At 54.4% G+C, this 18344-nt stretch overlaps 1 protein-coding gene across 1 annotated transcript; it reads left to right on the top strand.

Moving 5' to 3' along the window:
* The first annotated feature begins 3219 nt into the window (after window positions 1–3219).
* On the top strand, window positions 3220–18260 carry LOC125333212 (brain acid soluble protein 1-like). Its single transcript, XM_048318983.1, has 5 exons — window positions 3220–3710; window positions 9093–9149; window positions 11827–11949; window positions 14066–14161; window positions 17431–18260. The coding sequence occupies exons 1-5, from the start codon at window positions 3632–3634 to the stop codon at window positions 17922–17924; spliced, it is 849 nt and encodes a 282-aa protein (XP_048174940.1). The 5' UTR covers window positions 3220–3631; the 3' UTR covers window positions 17925–18260.
* Window positions 18261–18344: the final 84 nt, after the last annotated feature.

Genomic DNA, 18344 nt, shown 5'->3' with positions numbered 1-18344 from the left:
CCATCCCTGCTCCTTCACCCTCCATCCCTGCTCCCACCCTCCATCCCTGCTCCCACCCTCCATCCCTGCTCCCACCCTCCATCCCTGCTCTTCCACTGCCCATCCCTGCTCCCACCACCCACCCCAGCCCCTGGGAAGCTCCTGGAGCTGCAGGGTCTCCTCCCCAGCTGGACAGCGCCCGAGGGGCCGTTCCTGCTGGGATTCATGTGGGAGGAAGGTTTGCAGCTGCTTCCTGGGGAGGAGGGAGGGCTTTGGGGCCAGCAGAAGTTTCAGACCGGGTTCTCCCTCTCTCCTGAAGAAGGGGAAGGCAAAAACGGTATTTTGACATTTTTTCGTGGTCCTGTTCCTCATTCCAACAACCTCTGGAAGAGGAAATGGCAACCGGCTTAAAAAAAGATGAGAAAAAGGAACTTGAGCTCTGTGTGCACACAAAGAAAACCTTTAAATAAAGGGGGAGGGGACCTGCAGCCCATCTTTGCTTTATTATTTTGGACTCGAGATTTTTATAAGTAGGATTGGGAGAAGAAATTGCTGCCCTGTGGGAAATGGGGCTGTTTTTATGTTTTTCCCCCACTGGAACTGGGCTGAAAAATTGATCTCCCGGGAGGAGGAATTTTTGCCTGAGGGAGAGACCAGAATGGCAGAGTTCCCATTCTGGGGGTTTTGATGTGGCAGGTTCTGGGATCGGGGCTGTTCCACCCAATCCCCCACAGGAAACATGAGCAGGGGTTATTCCTGCATCCTTTCAGAGCCCGATGGTTTTCCTGGAAACTGAGACTCCATGGAAAAATCCTTTTGTTGAGATCCATCTCCACAAAAAGGCACCTGAGTTGGGGTCCTTTCTTTTCCTTGCATGTATTTATTTACAGGAAAAGTGTCCTTGTCACAGCTGGGAGCAGAACCTGGCTCATTTGATCCCGAGCAAAGACCTTGGATCAAATGGATGAAATTTGCTGGGGAATGGTGGCGTGGAAAAGCATCTCAGTGAGGTCCCCTCCTCTCAACGATCCTGGCAAGCTGGGAAAAACCAGGCAGGGAATGGCTGGAGTGAGCTGGGAGCTCTCAGGGCCCCAAGGAGACAGTGGAGAAGGCAATTCCCTGCTGTTGACTGGTTTTCCTGGGAGTATTCCCGTATTTCTGTGACTCCCAGACCTCGAGCTCCTGCTGGGCTGTCCCTTGGGCTTGTCCAAAGCACCCAGACCTGCTCTGCTTGTCCCGTGCTTGTGCTCCCCCTGAGCATCTCCCACCCCCAGGGTGTCCCTTGGGAAAACCCAGCCTTGTCCAGCTCCTTCCCTGCTGGATTCAGACTTGGAGGTGATTTTTCCTTCCCATCCAGGGGACAGGACCCTGCTCTTCATCCTGCTGCCAGAGCACAGCGGGTTGAGCCAAGCTCCAGGTGCTGCTGGAGCTGCCGGTGGGGAGCATCCTGCTCTTTTGCAGGAGCTCCATCCAGAGATCCTCCCCACCCCCTGCATTTCCAGGGCTCGGGAGAGGTTTGGGATGCCCCAGTTCATCCCTGGGAACGCTGGTGCTCCGAGGGCGGGCACGTGGGCAGAGCACACCTGGAGCAGGGGTGGCTGGCACGTGCCAGGGGGGATTACCCACGTTTTCCAGGAAAACCGGGGCCGGGAGGGATCCCTGGGATTATTTTAATCTGCCCTGCTCTGAGCACTCAGCAGCTTTTCTCATCCTGCTGGGAACGAGAGCCGGGGGCTGGGATGGGGTTTGGGATGGGTTTGGGATGGGTTTTAAGGTAATGACATCCCGAGGGGGTGTCCAGGATCCCGTGTGGATCCCTTGGGAAGGCGCCTGCTCCCGCCGCAGAGCCCAGCACACACCAAGGAATGCTCCCAGAAAGAGCTCCCAGCTTCCCAAGGGTGTTTTTTCCCTCCGAGGGGGTACAGAACCCAGTCTTTCATCTTGAGATTCCCGGAAAATCCTCCATCCCAAAATAAAACCCCTGGTGGGAAGGAGGCAGAGCAGGAGCTCGGGCTGGATCTGCGTTCCCTGCCCACAAATTGCCGGTTGCTCCTCACAAAACCCGGGCTTGAGGAAAAGCCAAATCCCGTCTGTCTCCATCAGAGGCTCCTGCCAGCCCTGGAGAACATCTGGAAACACTTTGTGTCCTCGGCCTGTCCCCAGCCCCTCTCCAAGGGGACCCTTTGGTGGCAGAGGAGTCCCAGAGCTGAGCTCTCCCCATCCTGGATGGAGCAGCTCAATCCCATGGCACCAGGAAGAGGACAAGGAGGGTCCTGTGGGGGCAAGACAGGTTAGAGGGGGACACAGAAATCCCATTCCCAGTCCCCAGATCCTGTCCTACCATGGGAGACCAGGTCAGCCCACCACAAAAATCCAAGGGATTTGCTGGAATGTTGAAATAGAAAGGATTTGGTGATCGAGGAGCAGGGGAAGGGGAGAAGCAGCTGGAAGCTGGAACCAAACTCTTCCTCTCTCAGGTGACCAGGGAATGGACCCTAAAGCTCATCCAGTCCAGTCCCACCCCCTGCCATAAACAGGGACAGCTCCCACCATCCCAGGCTGCTCCCAGCTCCCTCCAACCCGGCCAAAATCTAATCAATCATAAAAAGAAACCCCAAAAACTCCCCTTAACAACATGGGCATCCAGCTCTGAGGAAAACCACCAGAGAGAGGGGGGATTTTCCAATTCCTGGAGCAGAAAGCGCAGCCTGGATGCTTCTTCTAGGACGGGTTTAACAAAACAGGGCTTTAGGCTCAGTTTAGCAGCTGCAGCTGCTGTGCTCTGACCACAGAAAGACCTCTGGGCCTCCTTCCTGGGGCTTGGGGAGCAGGAGAGGGAAGGCAGGGCAGTGTCCAGTTCTCTGGGAAGTTTTGGGAGCTGTTGGGTGTGTTGGATCCCGGTGAGTGCTGGAGAATTTGCCAAATAAATCTCGTTCCGCCTGCGCTGACAGTTTGTGCTGAGCTTAAGCAGGCTGGGCTTGGGGACCTGGCGATGTCCAGATGGTTTTCTTCAAAGGCTCTGGCAGTCCAAAAGGTTTTCCTTCATTCCAGGTGACGGATGGCTGGGAATTGTCCCCCTCTCTGCTCCAGGGGATCTGGACAGGATCCGAGGGAAAGATGTTCCTGCAAATAACCCAGACCAGATTCCATCTAAATCACTTTGGGGTCACGGCACAGCCTCTGCATCCCAAATGTTTGCTGTCCCTCCTTTCCCGTCTCCAGGATAAATCCCAGTAGGAGAAATCCACCAGGATGCAGAGCCCACGTTGCCAACAGCGTCCTTAAAGGATTAACCCTTCCTTCACCCCCCGCACCCCAAAAAACTCCCATCAGGAATGAATTTAAGCTCCCCTCCCATCCAAACCATTTTATTCTGGGATTCCACGATCTGGGATTTTGAAGGGAGGTGGAGCCTGGCCTTGCCGTGGTCCTGTCCCATCATTCCGAGGATCCCTGTGGGAAGCAGGAGGAGGAGCACCTTGTTCCCTGGGCATGATATCCCTGGCATGTTCCCCCAGGGAAGAGCAGCCCCTTCCCACAGGAGCAGCCGTGAGGGGCTGCAGGTGTTGGGGCCACTTCATGAGGAAAACCATCTGAAAAATCAGATTTTTCCCTCAAAATTCAGCTTTTGAGTTCCCACACGCTCAGAACCATGGAATATTCCGAACTGGAAAGGACTCACAGGGGTCATCGAGCCCAAGCCTTCAGGAATGGCCCCCACAGGGATCAAGGTTTGTTTGGCTTTGGTTTGGGGCCCTTTCCGGGACAAGGGAGGGCCCAACCCTGAAAACCCAAACAAAGCCCAAATGTTTAAGGCTCAAAGACGAAAAGAATAAATAAAGGAAACTGGAAATACAGGAAAAAAATCAAGTTTTCCTTAGCCCAGCCTTGTGCTTTGGGATCGGCCAGACAGGGAGTGTTTATTGGGATCAGATGAGGAGAGCATGGAGCCAGGGAAGCTTTGGGGACCTGGAGAAGCCAAAAGGACAGCAAAACAACCCCAAAGTGGGACTTGTGCCTCATCCAGCTCACCCTGCCTCAGTTTCCCCAGCCACAGCGTGAGGAAAGGAGCTCTTTGAGGTCCTGTCTGGGATGTTGTGGAGAGCAGAGCTCTCCTGGGAGCCATGGAATGGATATTCCAGGACTTCCCACACCTCTGGGATGTGGTGAAATCCTCGGTCTGCCGAACCCAATCCTTGGTCTGGTGAAACACGGCCTGCCCACCTCTGGGACCCCAAGCACAGGGAGAACCCTGGAACGTTGTTCTAAACTCACAGGATGGTTTGGATTGGGAAGGACCTTGGAGCTCGTCCAGTTCCACGGGTAGGGACCCCTCTGCTATCCCAGGTTTTCCCAAGCCCCATCCAACACTTTCCCCTCTCCCTCCGACCGATTTAAACCCCGCAGGATCAACAAACCCCACCGAGTTCCTCTGTTTGCCCCCACCTGGGGATCGCTTCCTCCGGGCTGAGACTTCCAGCCAAAAAAAACCCCAGGATAAACCCAAATCCTTCCCCTCTCCGGCAGCAGGAGGGATTAGAGCTCATTCGGTGCCGTCCTCTCTCCCGAAAATGCTCCCTGAGCACAGTCATTCCCATTACTCCCTAATTTGCTGTTAATGGACCGTTTTAATCAACTCCAAGGATTAAATGCCATTAAGGAGCCAGGGGAGCGGCCTTTTCCAGCGGCAGGGATGCAGAGCCGGGATGTGCGGGGAGGGGAGGGTTCGAGGGTGAAGGAATGGGGTGAAAGGGGACAGGGACAGGGTAAAAGCGACATTTGAGGAGCAGAGTCTGCATTTACCGAGAAAAGAGAGAAAACAGGAAATTGTTTTGCAACCTCCCGCCACCCAAAGCTTTCCCTGCTCCCCTCCGCCGCCGCGGACCCCGAGCGCTTCCCAGGAAAGGGGCGTTTCCCTGGATCCCATGGGATCGCCGTGGCATCTGGGGGTGGCAGAAGCAACCCTGGCACCCTAAAAACCACCCGGTGTGGGGAAGGGGATCCCGGCTGCTCCCCGAGACCCCACAGCGCGCACGGAGCTGCCGCGGGCTTCCCGAGCTCCAAGAGCTCCCAGCAGGGATTTTGGAGCAGGCAGAGCATCCCTGGCGTTTGGGACTCCTGATTTTTCCTGCGCCACTCGCACCTTTTAAATCCACAGCCGCTCTCCCAGCTCCTCATCCCCGGAACATCCCGTCCGACTCCAGTCCCTTTAATGGAGCAGCTCCAAACCAAAATTGCCCATTTTATTCCCAAATTATTGTAATTGTCCTTCGCGTGCCTGGAGGGGATTCAACGCAACCCCCAGGGGAACACAAAAAACCCCACTAATACCACGCTGCAGCCTTTTAACTGGAGTTTGGCTCCAGGGGAACTGAAATCCCCAGGTCCTTGTTTGGAAGGATTCCCGGTCTTCCCGAAGGCAGCAAAAGGGGCCAGGAAAGCGCTTCCAGCAGGCTGGAAAGCTGAGCAGGAGCGGGCGCGGCGGGGCTGCGGGAAGGCGCTGATGCCAAATGCTCCTCCCAATTCCTGACATTTAGGAGTGGTTTTAATCCCCCCTCCCAGCAAACCGCGCTTTTCCAGAGCCTCGAAAGAGCAGCTGCTTCCTTCCAGTGGGATTTATTTGTATTTGGATGAGGAATGAGGTCTTGGCACCGGGGATCTCCACCGTGAGCGGCTCCCCTCCCTCCCCTCCTCTCCCTCTGGAGCTGAGGTCAGCCAGCAGTGCCATGGAAATGAAGGACAAACTGTCCCGGCCGCTGTCAGCGAGGCTTGGCAGGAGCCAGGAATCCTCTCCGTGCTCCCGGGTTTGCTCCCAGGTTTGCTGATAGCCCAGCGGGGCTGGTTCCTGCTGGGCATTCCCGGCTGGGCATTCCCTCCTTCCCAGCCCGGGATCTGCCCCTTCCAGCTGGGGCTGATCCCGCCTGCCCCGCTCGTGTTCCCCACGGAATCCCGCAGCAGCAGCGCAGCGTGGGATCATGGAATGGTTTGGGTTGGGAGAGACCTTAAAGCTCATCCCATTCCATCCCTGCCATGGCTGCTCCAAACCCCATCCAGCCTGGCCTTGGACACTTCCAGGCATCCAGGGATCAGCCAGAGCTTCTCTGGGAATTCTATCCCAGTGCCTCCCCACCCTCCCAGCCAGGAATTCCTTCCCAGTATCCAATATCTGGGGCTCGGAGTGGTCACTGCGACCTGCCGTGCTCATGGACATCCCAGATGAGATCAGCAGCTCCGTGTACTCCCAGATAATTAATTGGATCTTGGATGAAAACATTGGAGGGGGCTGGGAAGAGCTGGAGCATCTTGGGAGTGCTCGGAGCAGCTCGTCCATGCTGATCCATGGAAGGTTTTTTTGGTTGGTTTATTCGGTTTGTGGGGTTTCTTTTCTCTTTTTTTATTCCGAAGACCAGAATCAAATCAAACAAAAATCCCAAGGCATTATTTAAATAACGGGAGCTCGGTGCCACTGGTTTAAAGGGATTTAACTCCAACCTTAAAGCCTGGAGTGCTGCAATTTCCTGATTAGTTCTTCCACAAAAAAAAAAAACCAAACCAAGGATAAAAAACCATCCTGGTTTTGTCCTTACTCCCATCAGGATGAGTCGTAGGGAGAGAGAGTCTGAGGACAAGCAGAGGCTGATCCAGAGGCTTTGACCCCTTGAGGTTATGGAGTTTTCCATCCCTCTCCTGCCTCTTCCCTTCCCAGGTGTCTCCTGCTGATCCTTCCTCAGGAATATGATCCCAGCACTGGATGTATCCTGAAATCGGATCCAAAAGGTGTTAAAGGACACCTGGAAAGCTCTCTAATCAGGAATAAACAGCAGGGATTTCGTGCTCTGGCCCATCTAGAAATGATCGATGGGCTGAAAATTCCAACTCTTCCCTTAAGAAATAAGATCAGGAGAGGATTTATCCACGTGTCCGGCTCCGTGTCCGGCTCCGTGTCCTGACTTGGGCAGTACTTGGGGGAGGTTCCAGACCAAGAAATCCCTGCTCTGGTTGGAGTTAGTCCCATTCCAGGAGAATTCCCCATAACCTCAGCTTCGGGTGACGTCCAGCTCCCTGGAATGCCGTGGTTTCTGTCTCGGATTGTGTTCAAAGATAGAACTTTTTATAAAAATATGGACACAGGGAATGGCTTCCCCGTGCCAGAGGGCAGGAATGGATGGGAGATTGGGAAGGAATCCATCCTTGTGAGGGTGGGCAGGCCCTGGCACAGGGTGCCCAGAGTAGCTGTGGCTGCCCCTGAATCCCTGGATCCCTGTGCCAGGGCCTGCCCACCCTCCCAGGGAACAATTCCTGCCCAATCTCCCATCCAGCCCTGCCCTCTGGCACTGGGAAGCCATTCCCTGGCTCCTGTCCCTCCAGGCCTTGTCCCCAGTCCCTCTCCAGCTCTCCTGGAGCCCCTTTAGGCCCTGCCAGGGCCTCTGAGCTCTCCCTGTGTCCTTCCCTTCTCCAGGTGAACACCCCCAGCTCTCTCCTGAGTCTCTGAAGTTGACTTGAATCCCACCAAGGTTTATGAAACATCCAAGCAGCATTCCCAGGGCACATTCCTGTGTCCTGTCTGTCGTTCCGTCAATCCCAGCGGATGATTCTCCATCAGGGCTGATCCCAAGGTCCTTTCCCACCAACCTCCACCACCCTATTATTGCATTCCCTCCATTTTCCTCTTGGCCATTCCCCCTTTCCCCCTTCCCTGGGCAATAAAGCCCTTCATCCCGAGACAGCCTCTTGGGAACATCCCATTATTCCATGATTTATATGTTGGGAAGGAACTCTTGATTCCATCCCTCCATTTCTCTCCCTTAATAAGCTTTTAATCCACGCTGGAAGTTCAACAATCCCCGCTTGGCTCCGGAGTTTCCTTAAAAGCCTCTTGGATGGCCTTTATCCAAAAGCCCTCAGGAAAATGGAGCAACTGCTCTCCATTATCCACGAATTTGTGGACTGAGCATAAAGCCAAGGGATTTTTTTCCATGTTTATTAGAGGGGTTTTGAATTCTGCTTTTAATTGTGATTTCAATTTGATTCATACACAGCCACAATTCCTAAAGGGAACTCGCAAAAGTGCTCAGGTAAACCATTTATTCCATGGAAAAATGCACATTTGGGATTCATTATGACCGGTGCCAAACTGATCATTAATGAAGCTTGAGGGTTAATTAAAACCAAGTGCAAATTTCTCAGGAAGGGCAGGAAATAGGGTGCAAAAATCCCTTTCTTTTGGTAAAAAACCTGTGTTTATTCCTGCAGCTCCCAAATGGAACATCCCAATTTCCCCCTTCCCAACAATATCTCAGGATTAAGTGTAATTTTCACCTCCCTCCCCACGTGGTGTTAATGGGTTTCCAGGGAAAACTCCAATAGCAACTGGCTCCAACCAGGCAGAGTCGCCTCATTCCAGCCCCCTTCGCTTCCAACAAAAGCCATGGAATTAATAAAGCATTTGGGAATGACTCCGGACCTTCCCTCCTTCCCTGCAAGCGGAAACCAGGTTGTTGATCCCATTTTACAGCTGAGCCTTTCCGGGATGGAAAGCAGGAATATTCCTCAGGCTTCCAAGGAGCACAAGGGCGGCTCCTTTGGAAGTTCCCCATGGGAAAAACTTGGGCTGTTGTGATGCCCAGGCTTGATCTGATCCCAAATCTTCCTTATCCTATGGAAAGGGATGCACCAGGACGTTGTCCCTGCTCCTACAGGACATCTTGGATCAAAAATCCCTTTCCAACCATTCCCAGTTTTTTCCGATGCAGGGGCATTGCTCGCTGAAATTGGGATGGGGTTGAGCTGCAGAACTTTTCCATGGATTAAGGGGGAGTCCAAAGACAGGAAATGTTAGGAGGAGCCCAGATATTTTGGAAAAGCACCGTAAAACCTGGCGGGGCTCATGGCACATCCACAGGGAAAATCCCAGGAAATGGTTTTTCATGGGACACAACCCCAGCGCTCGTTTTCCTTGCATCCCGCTCCAGGGCGGGTGTGGATGTGGAACACCAGAATTCCACGATTTTGGAGCAGGATCCAGACCCACACATGGGTGTGTGGGTGTGGAGGGAGGTCACCAGAATTCCATGATTTTGGATCCAGGTCCAAACCTTCTCCTTTGTTTCCAGGTCCTGTTGCACGAGGCCAACTCTCCAGGCAGCTCTCCAGGCACTGCAGCCTTCCAGGTAAATCCGTGGGAAAGGATGTCCTGGGAAAAACCTGGGAGTGGGTGAAGGAGGAATCCCAGGGATGGGAGTTTCAGCAGCGGCTCTGTGCTGCTCGTGATTCCCAAGTGTCCCAGTGCTCGGTGGCTCCTCGGTGGCTCCCATCCCTTCAGCACATCCATGGAATATCCCCGAATCCATCGCGTCTGTTGGACAGCGTGGATTTGAGGCTGGAAGTGGAGCTGAGCCAACGCCTTCCAGTGGTGGCTTTGGAATCTTCCCAAATCCTGGGATTTACTGTCCTCCAAAGGTGATCAGAGATGGCATCGAGGGGAGGTTTAGGGTGGATTTTTGGAAAATTTTATTTATGGAAAGGGTTGTCCAGCCCTGGCACAGCATCCATGGATCTGCAAGATTCCCAAACTTCTTTAATTCAACCAAAGAGGATCATGAGGGAATGAAATATCCCATAGAATTGGAAAGAAAAACTGGGATGAAGTAGGCCTTTAGTTCCATGGATTTGACCTTAACTGTATCCCAAAATTGGCCTGGGTTTGCTCAGGTTTTGAAGGAATTCCAGTTTACACCATGGCAAAATGCCATTGGATTTTTTTATAGGATCCGCCCCTAAAAAAGGAGGTTTAATCCCTGGAAAAGTGATGCTGGCATGGATTTGGATTTCAGCATCCTCCTTTGCAGGGCAGGATGGAACTCTTTGTGTTCCAAATCCAGCCTTCCCATCCCAAAAAGTCCATACAAAAACGGGAACAGCAGCAAGTGCCCAGCTGGAATTTGAAATAAAATGGGATTCATGCCGTTTTTTCCGGTGGAGCTGAGCACGGACAGCCAGCACATGGAGGGTGTTTTGTTATCCCTGGGGGGAGGGAAAACCAGGACAGTGCAGTTCCTCTGCTCCCACTTTCCTAGGGATTAACCCAAAATCCCGGAGAGACGAGAGGAGGTGCTGGAAGACAAACAAACTTCCAGAAAGCTCCGCCAAGGTGCTCAAAGCCTCGGGAAGGAACAAACCCTCCCTCGGCTGCTGGCGCTGCTCCAGGCTCTGCCTCCTCTTCCCAATCCTATTAGAATTAGAGGGATAGAGCTATAAGAGGAAAAGCCCGGCCCTAGAGCGGCGCTGACAGCTTGGCCTTTAAACCTTTAATAAGCGCCGGCTGCGGGTCAGCACGTGGAAGCAGGAATCCAGCGCCCTGCAGCTCTGCTGGAATGTTTGGGAATACCTGGAGAACCCCAGCCGTTCAAATGAAACGCTGGAGTCTCAGCGTCGCTCTTATTCCACAGAAGATCTTTCCCCTTCCACTGGTGCGGCAGGAATTCCATTCCAAGCCGCTTCCCCGTGTCCTGTCTGGATGTTGTTCCACCCTCTCATCCCAAAAGGCTTTGGAATGCCCCACTGGAATGGAATTCAGCTCAGACTCCCTCCCCCAGGACTTTGGGACTTAACTGGGTGCAAAACCAGCCGCTCTGGGATATTGATTGGAATTAGGACTGGAACGTTTCCAGCTGCACTGGCGGTGACCACAGAGCCTCTGGATGGAGATGGTGGTCCTGGGAATCAGGAGGCCCTGGTTAGAGCCTGGGAAGAGGCAGGAATTGTCTCAGGAGCCACAGTTAATGAGGGAGGCCATTGGCATGGGCTGTGCTGGGATCCTGCTGCCATCTCCTGGAGAGAGCATCTTCTTCTGGATCGTGGTGGATCATGGAGATCCAGCCTGGCCAGGCTGCCCTGGGCAAATCCCTGATATCCTGGTTTCCAGCAACCACCAACCACAGAATCCTGCTGAGCTGTGGGGTTTTGGGAGCTGGAGCACCCCGTTCCATCCCCTGCTTCCCATGGCTGGGTGGAGCAGGATTGGTTGTGTCGCAAATCAGGGTGGCCTTGGCCAAAGTCCACCTCTGGAAGAGCAGGGTTAGATGGGATACTGGCAGGGAATTCCTGGCTGGGAGGGTGGAGAGGTGCTGGGATAGAATTCCCAGAGAAGCTGTGGCTGCCCCTGGATGCCTGGAAGTGTCCAAGGCCAGGCTGGATGGGGCTTGGAGCACCCTGGGACAGTGGAAGTGTCCTGGGTGACCTTTCTGGGTGACAGTTCCGTGATTCCCTCTCTGCCTGCTGGGAAGAGCTGTGGAACTGGAACATTCATGGGATTTACCGTGCTCTGTGCCAACAGGATGATCCCGCTCTGATGCTCAGTCATGGAGAGGCAAATCCCTTGGATGGGGCAGGAACCACAGCTGGATCCAAAGCCTTATCCGGGCCACATGGCACACGGAAGAGTCTGAGTGGAAATGTTGGGAAAGAAAACAACGGGAAGCTGAGGCACTAATCCCAGTTTAGGATCAACACTTTGTATTCCTCCCTGTTTGGAAATCCATGTAAATGAGGCACTCTCTGGAAAGCCAGGGAGAGAAAGGCTTAGGAAAAAGGCAGGAGAGCAGGAACAAAGCAGGAGGAGCAGCAACGCCTGGTGGGAAATGTGGGATGTGGTTACAGGCACTGCCCAAAGCTGAAGGATCACCCCGAGAAGGGTTTGGGAAGCACTGGGAGTTTTCTTGATCACTCCTGGGAACCCAGCGTGGTGCTCCGTGAGGTGCTTTGGTTCTATTCCCATCTATTCTCTTCCCACATTCCCTCTGCACCATTTCCCTTCTAAGATTTTCTCCTTTGGGTGTTGATTTTTAGGAAGCTCCTGGCTCAGCCTGCCTGTTCCTGAGCCTTTGGAACCGGAGCAGAGCCCCAAAAAACCCATGTCCTCTTCCGAGCCCATCCTGGACCTCAAGGGAGACACGGCAGAAGCACTTCCAGGTGGGAACCAGCACTTCCAGGTGGGAACCAGCACTTCCAGGTGGGATGCAGCTCAGGCTCACCAGGAGCTGCTCCTCTTGGAAGAATTCTTGGCAAAGCTTTGCCATCCACACTGTTGATCACTAATCCCAACAAATAGGCAGGTCTTAGAATCATGGAACTATTTAGGTGGGAAAAGACCCCCAAGAGCATCGCCCAACCATTCCCAAGTGTGGCACTAACCCACGTCCCCAAATGCCACATCCCCATGGATTTTAAATCCCTCCAGGAATGGGGACTCCCCCCCTGCCCTGGGCAGCTGTGCCAGGCCTGGATAAACTTTTTTGGGGAATAAAGGGTTATCCAAAGGGATCGGCTTGACAAGAAGGGAAAGCTGCTTTTGCTCCACATGATCCCAAGCCCTCCACCCCAGGCAGATGTTTTGCTGCTGTAAAGCAGGATGGCTCCGTTGGCTGCACTTCCAGTGGCTCCCATCATCCCAGGGCTCTGCTCCATCACCGGAATTTGACCTCTGGTATCTGAATCCATCATAATTCCTGTCCCAGCCATAAAGCTGGAGTGGCTGCTCTGGAAAAGAGTGAGGCAATCAAGTGGTCACGCAAAGTCTTGGTGTGGGACAGCTGTCGTCCATCACCCCCCTCAGCTGGCTGCGCTTCCAGAGGCATCCCACAGCTCCTCCCGCTGATTCCATCCCTGTTATCCTGAAGGACTTGGCAAGGAGCTGCAGCATCCCAGCTCCAGGAAGAGCAAAACTCCTTGAACACGGAGAGAAGGCAGCGAGAGCTGGGAGACCTCTGGAGGAGGGATTTGGGAGACCTTTGGAGGAGGGATTTGGGAGGCCTTTGGAGATGGGATTTGGGAGGCCTTTGGAGATGGGATTTGTTGCTCTTTTCCCTGTTCTCCTGGGAATGCCAGACCTAGGTTAGAGCAGATGTTAAATTAACCAGTGAGAGGGAATATCCACTGCTAAATGTGTATTTTACATACATGGATAAAAATAAGGGGGAAAAACACTTGGACTGCACAGATCCACAGGAAACAGCCTAAAACTGACAGCAGAGCTCCCGAAAAACCAAAAAGGGGATGTTTGGGAAACAAGAACAGCTGCACGGGGGATGGATTGAATTGCAGGAATCAACTGTGATGAAGCCAAAATTCCAGCCCCGAACACCGCTCCCCTCCCTCAGCCCAGGGAGGGCAGGAAACCAGGAAAACCAGGAGGAATTGGAGATGAAAGGCGCCGCGGGATGAACAGGGAGCAGTAATTAGGTGCTGATGGATATCGGCCCGCTCAGGGGGCGGAGTGGCGAGGGCTGGTTTAGATCCCGGCGGGAGCTGGCCGCGAATTAAAGGCACAAAAACCTCGGGCGGGTTTGTTCCAGCTCCAAGGGATTGAAGTCCTGGATAACAAAAGGTGGCTGGAGCTGGTTCTCCATCTGTCAGTCCTGACAGACACGCGGATTTAAGGGCTAAAAATGTTGGAATTACGCAGCATCCCATGCCCGATCCCGCCGAGCTGCGGCTCTCCCATGCTCGGGAGCCATGGAATAGAATCCCAGGCTGGTTCGGGTTGGAAGGGACTTTAAAGGTCACCTAATCCCCCGTGCCATGGGCAGGGACACCTTCCACTGTCCCAGGCTGCTCCAAGCCCCGTCCAAGCTGGCCTTGGACACTGCCAGGGATGAGGCAACGCAGCCACGGATTCCAGGCTGGAGGCTTTCCCACATTCCAGCCATTCCTGCAGCGTGTGGATATCCACAAGCACTCAGCAAACACTGATTTAATTTAGATGAGGGATCTCCGGGGCATTTCCTGCGATCACATTATCCCTGCATGGACCTCGATCCTGGCACACATTCCCAGAGCAGCTGTGGCTGCCCCTGGCAGTGTCCCAGGCCAGGTTGGACATTGGGGCTTGGAGCAGCCTGGGATAGTGGGAGGTGTCCCTGCTATGGCAGGGGGTGGGATGGGATGAATTTTAAGGTCTCCCCCAACCCAAGCCATTCCAGGATTCCATGATTCCTATAAAAGATGGAGCTGTGAGCTCCACACCCACCGGGTGAGGTTTGTGAGGACATCGCCAGCATTTACGCACTTCCCGATCTCTTCCTCACAGAGAACCCGGCAGGAGCAGGGGAACAGAGCCCCTGCCCACCTAGGGACCCTCCAGGGCATGGACAATCCATGGAACACCCGGAACCAACGCCAGCAGGTACCAGCGTCCAGCTTTCCTCCACTTTGGGGAGCTGCACCTTCGCTCCAAGGAACCTCAGTCCTCGGAAAAATCCCTGAAATCCCTGAAATCCCTGAAATCCCTGCTCCCACCTTGCCTCCTCCTGGCAGCACCCATATGACAGGGGAAAAGCTGGATTTCTTTCCCAATTTCTTTCAAGAGGTGCCTTTTGCTGTTTAGATTCCTCCCCCCCCCCCCCCCCCAGCTTCTTGCTGAGCTTTTCCAACAGCAGGAAAAAAGGGGAATCCAGGGAGAGTCGAGCCGGGCTTTCTGGCATTTATGTCACGAGCTTGGGGCTCCAACCCCTCTGTGCACCTGAGCTTGGTGCCTTCTGCCAAGGGACTGGCATTCCCTGGGATCCAGCAGGGATCACTGGCACTGCCAGGGCTCCAGGGCAGGGCCTGGGTACCCGAGCAGATGGACCCAGCTGCACAGGAAGCTCCCAGTGCTGTTGTTCCTGGCTGGATTAATCCCATAAAACAGATCAACCCAGGCAGAGTCAGGTCCTGAGACTGACGGGATGCAGCTGGTTTGGATTGGGCACTGGGATGTTGTGGATACACCCTGGATACCCCCTCCCCACGCTTCCCAAACCCAACGTGCTCTTCCAGCTCGTTTGGAAAATTGTATCCATCACTTTTTGGCCCACACCACCCAAGTTTAAGAGGCTGGAAGGAATTTTAAGAAGCTTGTAAAGGAACTGAGGCATTCCTGGTGCACCCCAAAGCCACGCGTTGCTCCTGCTTTTCCCATTCGAGCACTGGAGGGAAGAGAGCTGCTGAAATAAAGCCATGGAAGAGAAACACGGAATGGTTTGGGACCGAAGGACCTTGAAGCCCATCCAGTTCCATCCCTGCTGCGGGCAGGGACACCTTCTGTGTCCTGTGACCAGCCCCCTTTAGGCTCTGAGGTGTCCCTGTGTCCTTCCCTTCTCCAGCTGGGCACCCCCAGCTCTCCCAGCCTGGCTCCAGAGGGGCTCCAGCCCTGCAGCAGCTCCGGGGCCTCCTCCTTCCTGTAGCTTTGGACAAACATCCCACTTTTTCCTCAGGTTTATCCTTCCTCACATTTCGAGCTCTGTGGGACCAGCCCCTGACTGGCATTAAGGGGGTGCCACCCCTCAGACGATCCAAGGACACTCCACAGTCCCGAGTGTCCCTCCCAGCTGCCGGACTGGGAGCAGGGATCAGCCTGGCTGATTTTTCTGATCCTTGCTCCCCCAGATTTCCCTTCCCTGGTGCCACTTTTGCTTTAGAGCTCCAATTAAATTCAGCAGCGACACTTCCGAGCAGCCCCGTGGAGCCGCTGGAGTCCTGCTGGGGGCAATTATCGGCTCCTGCCGCTGGTTTTGCGGGAAGCACACACTGTCCCCACCCCTGCGGCTCTGGGACAGCGCTTTGTTATTCCAGAGGCTGTGACAGGGACAGGAGCTCGGGCCCAGGCTCACAGCACGGGATTTGCTGCTCTCCGACGCTGCTTCCATCCCCAGGGATGGCGCAAGGTCCCAAGGGCAGGGGGAATAGGTCATTCCTGGGTGATCCCGAATGAGGGATCTGCAGCTCACACTCTGTCGGGCTCCGGGATTTCCTTCCTTTCCTTTCTTTTCCTTTCCCACCATTTGCTGCAGAGACCCAACCTCTCCCAAAATAGCCAGGCAGGGATTTTTTTATGAGATCCTGGAAGGAATGGCTTCCAAGTGCCAGAGGGCAGGGATGGATGGGAGATTGGGAAGGAATTGTTCCCTGGGAGGGTGGGCAGGCCCTGGCACAGGGTGCCCAGAGCAGCTGGGGCTGCCCCTGGATCCCTGGCAGTGCCCAAGGCCAGGCTGGACACTGGGGCTGGGAGCAGCCTGGGACAGTGGGAGGTGTCCCTGCCCATGGCAGGGGTGGCACTGGATGGGCTTTAAGGTCCCTCCCAACCCAAACCATTCCCTAGTTCCATGATTCAGTTCCATGATTCCATTACTCTGTTATTCTCTCCTTTTATTTTGTTTCCTGAAGGATTCTCCAAGCCCAGCCCAAACAAAGAGTTGGGCTTTGGAGGAAAAGCCCATCCATGGGCAGAGGCAGAGCTGGGTTCCTCTCAGGCTGTTCCTCTTCCATGGCTTTATTCCAGAGGCTCTTTTCCTTCCAGTTTTGAAATAAATGGGATGAGTTTTAGGTCCCTCCCAACCCAAACCATTCCAGGATTCTGGGATTAAGAGCAAGGAGATTTCAGGAGTGTGGAGGTTGTGGGTTTGTAACCTTGCCAGACCCCCCAAAGGACACCAGGATGGTGGGATAGGAGGAATATTCAGGAGCCGTCCCCAGGAAACCTGGCTTTGCTTTCAGCCTGGTGACCTGAACAGTTCTCTGTGCCTCAGACAGGAATAATGGGATGTAAAATTGAAAACTTTGGAGAATAAATGTTATCCTTAACCTGCCACAGTCGCGGGATCCTCCGGGAGCTGAGATGCTGGAGAGGAACTGAAGGATTTGAATTCATTCCCCAGCTCAGCAGGAGGCTCCTTCTGGGAATTTGGGTGCTTAAACTCCCCAGCCTCAGCTCCACGTTTCCCAAAAGCAGCTCCCAGGTTCACAGATAAGATGATTAAAGCAACTTCAAGGCTTCATCCCATCACTCAAAGAATCTGGGGCAAAGATCCATCCCTGTAACTTCCCGGAGAGATTTGCCAAAGCAAATTCAGCCTTCAAGGGTTCTGCTCGCTGATGGGTGACATTCCTGCTTCCCACCTCCAGCGACGGCAGAGCTGGAGCTGCTCAGCAAATGTCAAAATGGAAAAAAAAAGAAGAAGGAAAAGGGGGGAAAAAAATCCAACTCTGTCCTTACAAAGTTTTCAAGGAAAAAGAAAAATCCCCCTTGACATTTTCTGCTCCAGTGCAGGGGGAATTCAAAATGGGAATAGTTTATTCCTTGTTTTGTACCTCTGCCACCGGATGTAGTTTTAAAAGGATTCCCAGCAGGTCTCTTATCTCCCTCTCCCTTATCTCCCTCATCTCCTTCATCTTCCTCCTCTCCCTCTTCTCCCCCATCTCCCTCCTCTCCCTCCTCTCCCTCATCTCCCTCATCTCCTTCATCTTCCTCCTCTCCCTCCTCTCTTTCATCTCCTTCATCTTCCTCCTCTCCCTTTTCTCCCTCATCTCCCCCATCTCCCCCATCTTCCTCCTCTCCCTCCTCTCCCCCATCTCCCTGATCTCCCTCCTCTCCCACATCTCCCACTCCTCACTCTCGTCTCTGCTCTCCTTCCCCAGCCCCCGAGGACGCCGCGGAGCCGAAGGAAAGCCCCGGGACGAGGCAGGACCCGGCGGACTCCGGCGGTGGGAACGCTGCAGGAACCCCCGGCCCTGCCGAGCCCTTCCCGGCTCCACCCACGGACGAGCCCGTCCCGGGCAGAGACGCTCAGTCAGAGGCGAAGGATCCCAGCCCCACCAACTCCCTGCCGTGGCCAGAAGCTCCCGAGGAATTCCCAGCCCGCCCCAACACCCTGGACTTCTCCAAATCCCTGAAAAAGATGGAGGAGGTGAAGCAGGAGGGGCAGCGGCGGGGCAGTGACCACACAGCGGTCAAGGAGAACGGCGTGGAGGTCACTCCGGCCACCACCACGGCCACCAGCGAGGAGCGCCGGGCGCTGCAGTCCGAGCTGGGCAAGTGCATCGAGGAATTCCGCAGGATCAAGATCCCGGTCGCCTTTCCCAACAAAAAACGGCAGTGGCAGAGCGAGCTGCTGAAGAAGTACCAGCTGTGAGAGGAGATCCCGTTCCCATCCTAGGGAATGGCGCTCTCCAGGCTGTTGGGTGTCTCCAGCGCTGTGCCAGTGGCAGCACAGGTTGTCCATGCTCCCAAAGTGAGGAGCGGAGGTGGCTCATGAAGCCCATCCAGGTGTTGGAAGGGTCACAAGCCTGTTCCCACCACGGTCATCGAGGGGATGCCCCATGTCCTCAGTGGCACAGGCACAGCTGGAGGGGGTAGGACAAGGAATGACATCCAGGGGGATGTTCAGGGCCCGCAGAAATTCCCACATTTCTGAGACCGAACTTTCCTGGCGCTTCAAACAATAAAATCGAGTCGGTGTCCGAAATGAGCTCCAGTCTCCTCGTGGCTTGGGGGCAGGTGTGGGAATTTGGCTCTTCACAACTTCACAAGGGGCTTGGAGATGGAGTTTCCT

This window comes from Corvus hawaiiensis, chromosome 14 (genome assembly GCF_020740725.1).
Source record: "Corvus hawaiiensis isolate bCorHaw1 chromosome 14, bCorHaw1.pri.cur, whole genome shotgun sequence".
Lineage (NCBI taxonomy): Eukaryota > Metazoa > Chordata > Aves > Passeriformes > Corvidae > Corvus > Corvus hawaiiensis.
This window is presented reverse-complemented; position numbering and strand designations above follow the sequence as displayed.

Bases quoted from the DNA above. Each gene is read 5' to 3' on its own strand.
- LOC125333212 (XM_048318983.1), top strand. From the start codon at position 3,632: ATGGAATATTCCGAACTGGAAAGGACTCACAGGGGTCATCGAGCCCAA. The intron at 11,950-14,065 runs GTGGGAACCAGC...TCTTCCTCACAG, and splicing joins CACGGCAGAAGCACTTCCAG to AGAACCCGGCAGGAGCAGGG. The intron at 14,162-17,430 runs GTACCAGCGTCC...CTCCTTCCCCAG, and splicing joins CCCGGAACCAACGCCAGCAG to CCCCCGAGGACGCCGCGGAG.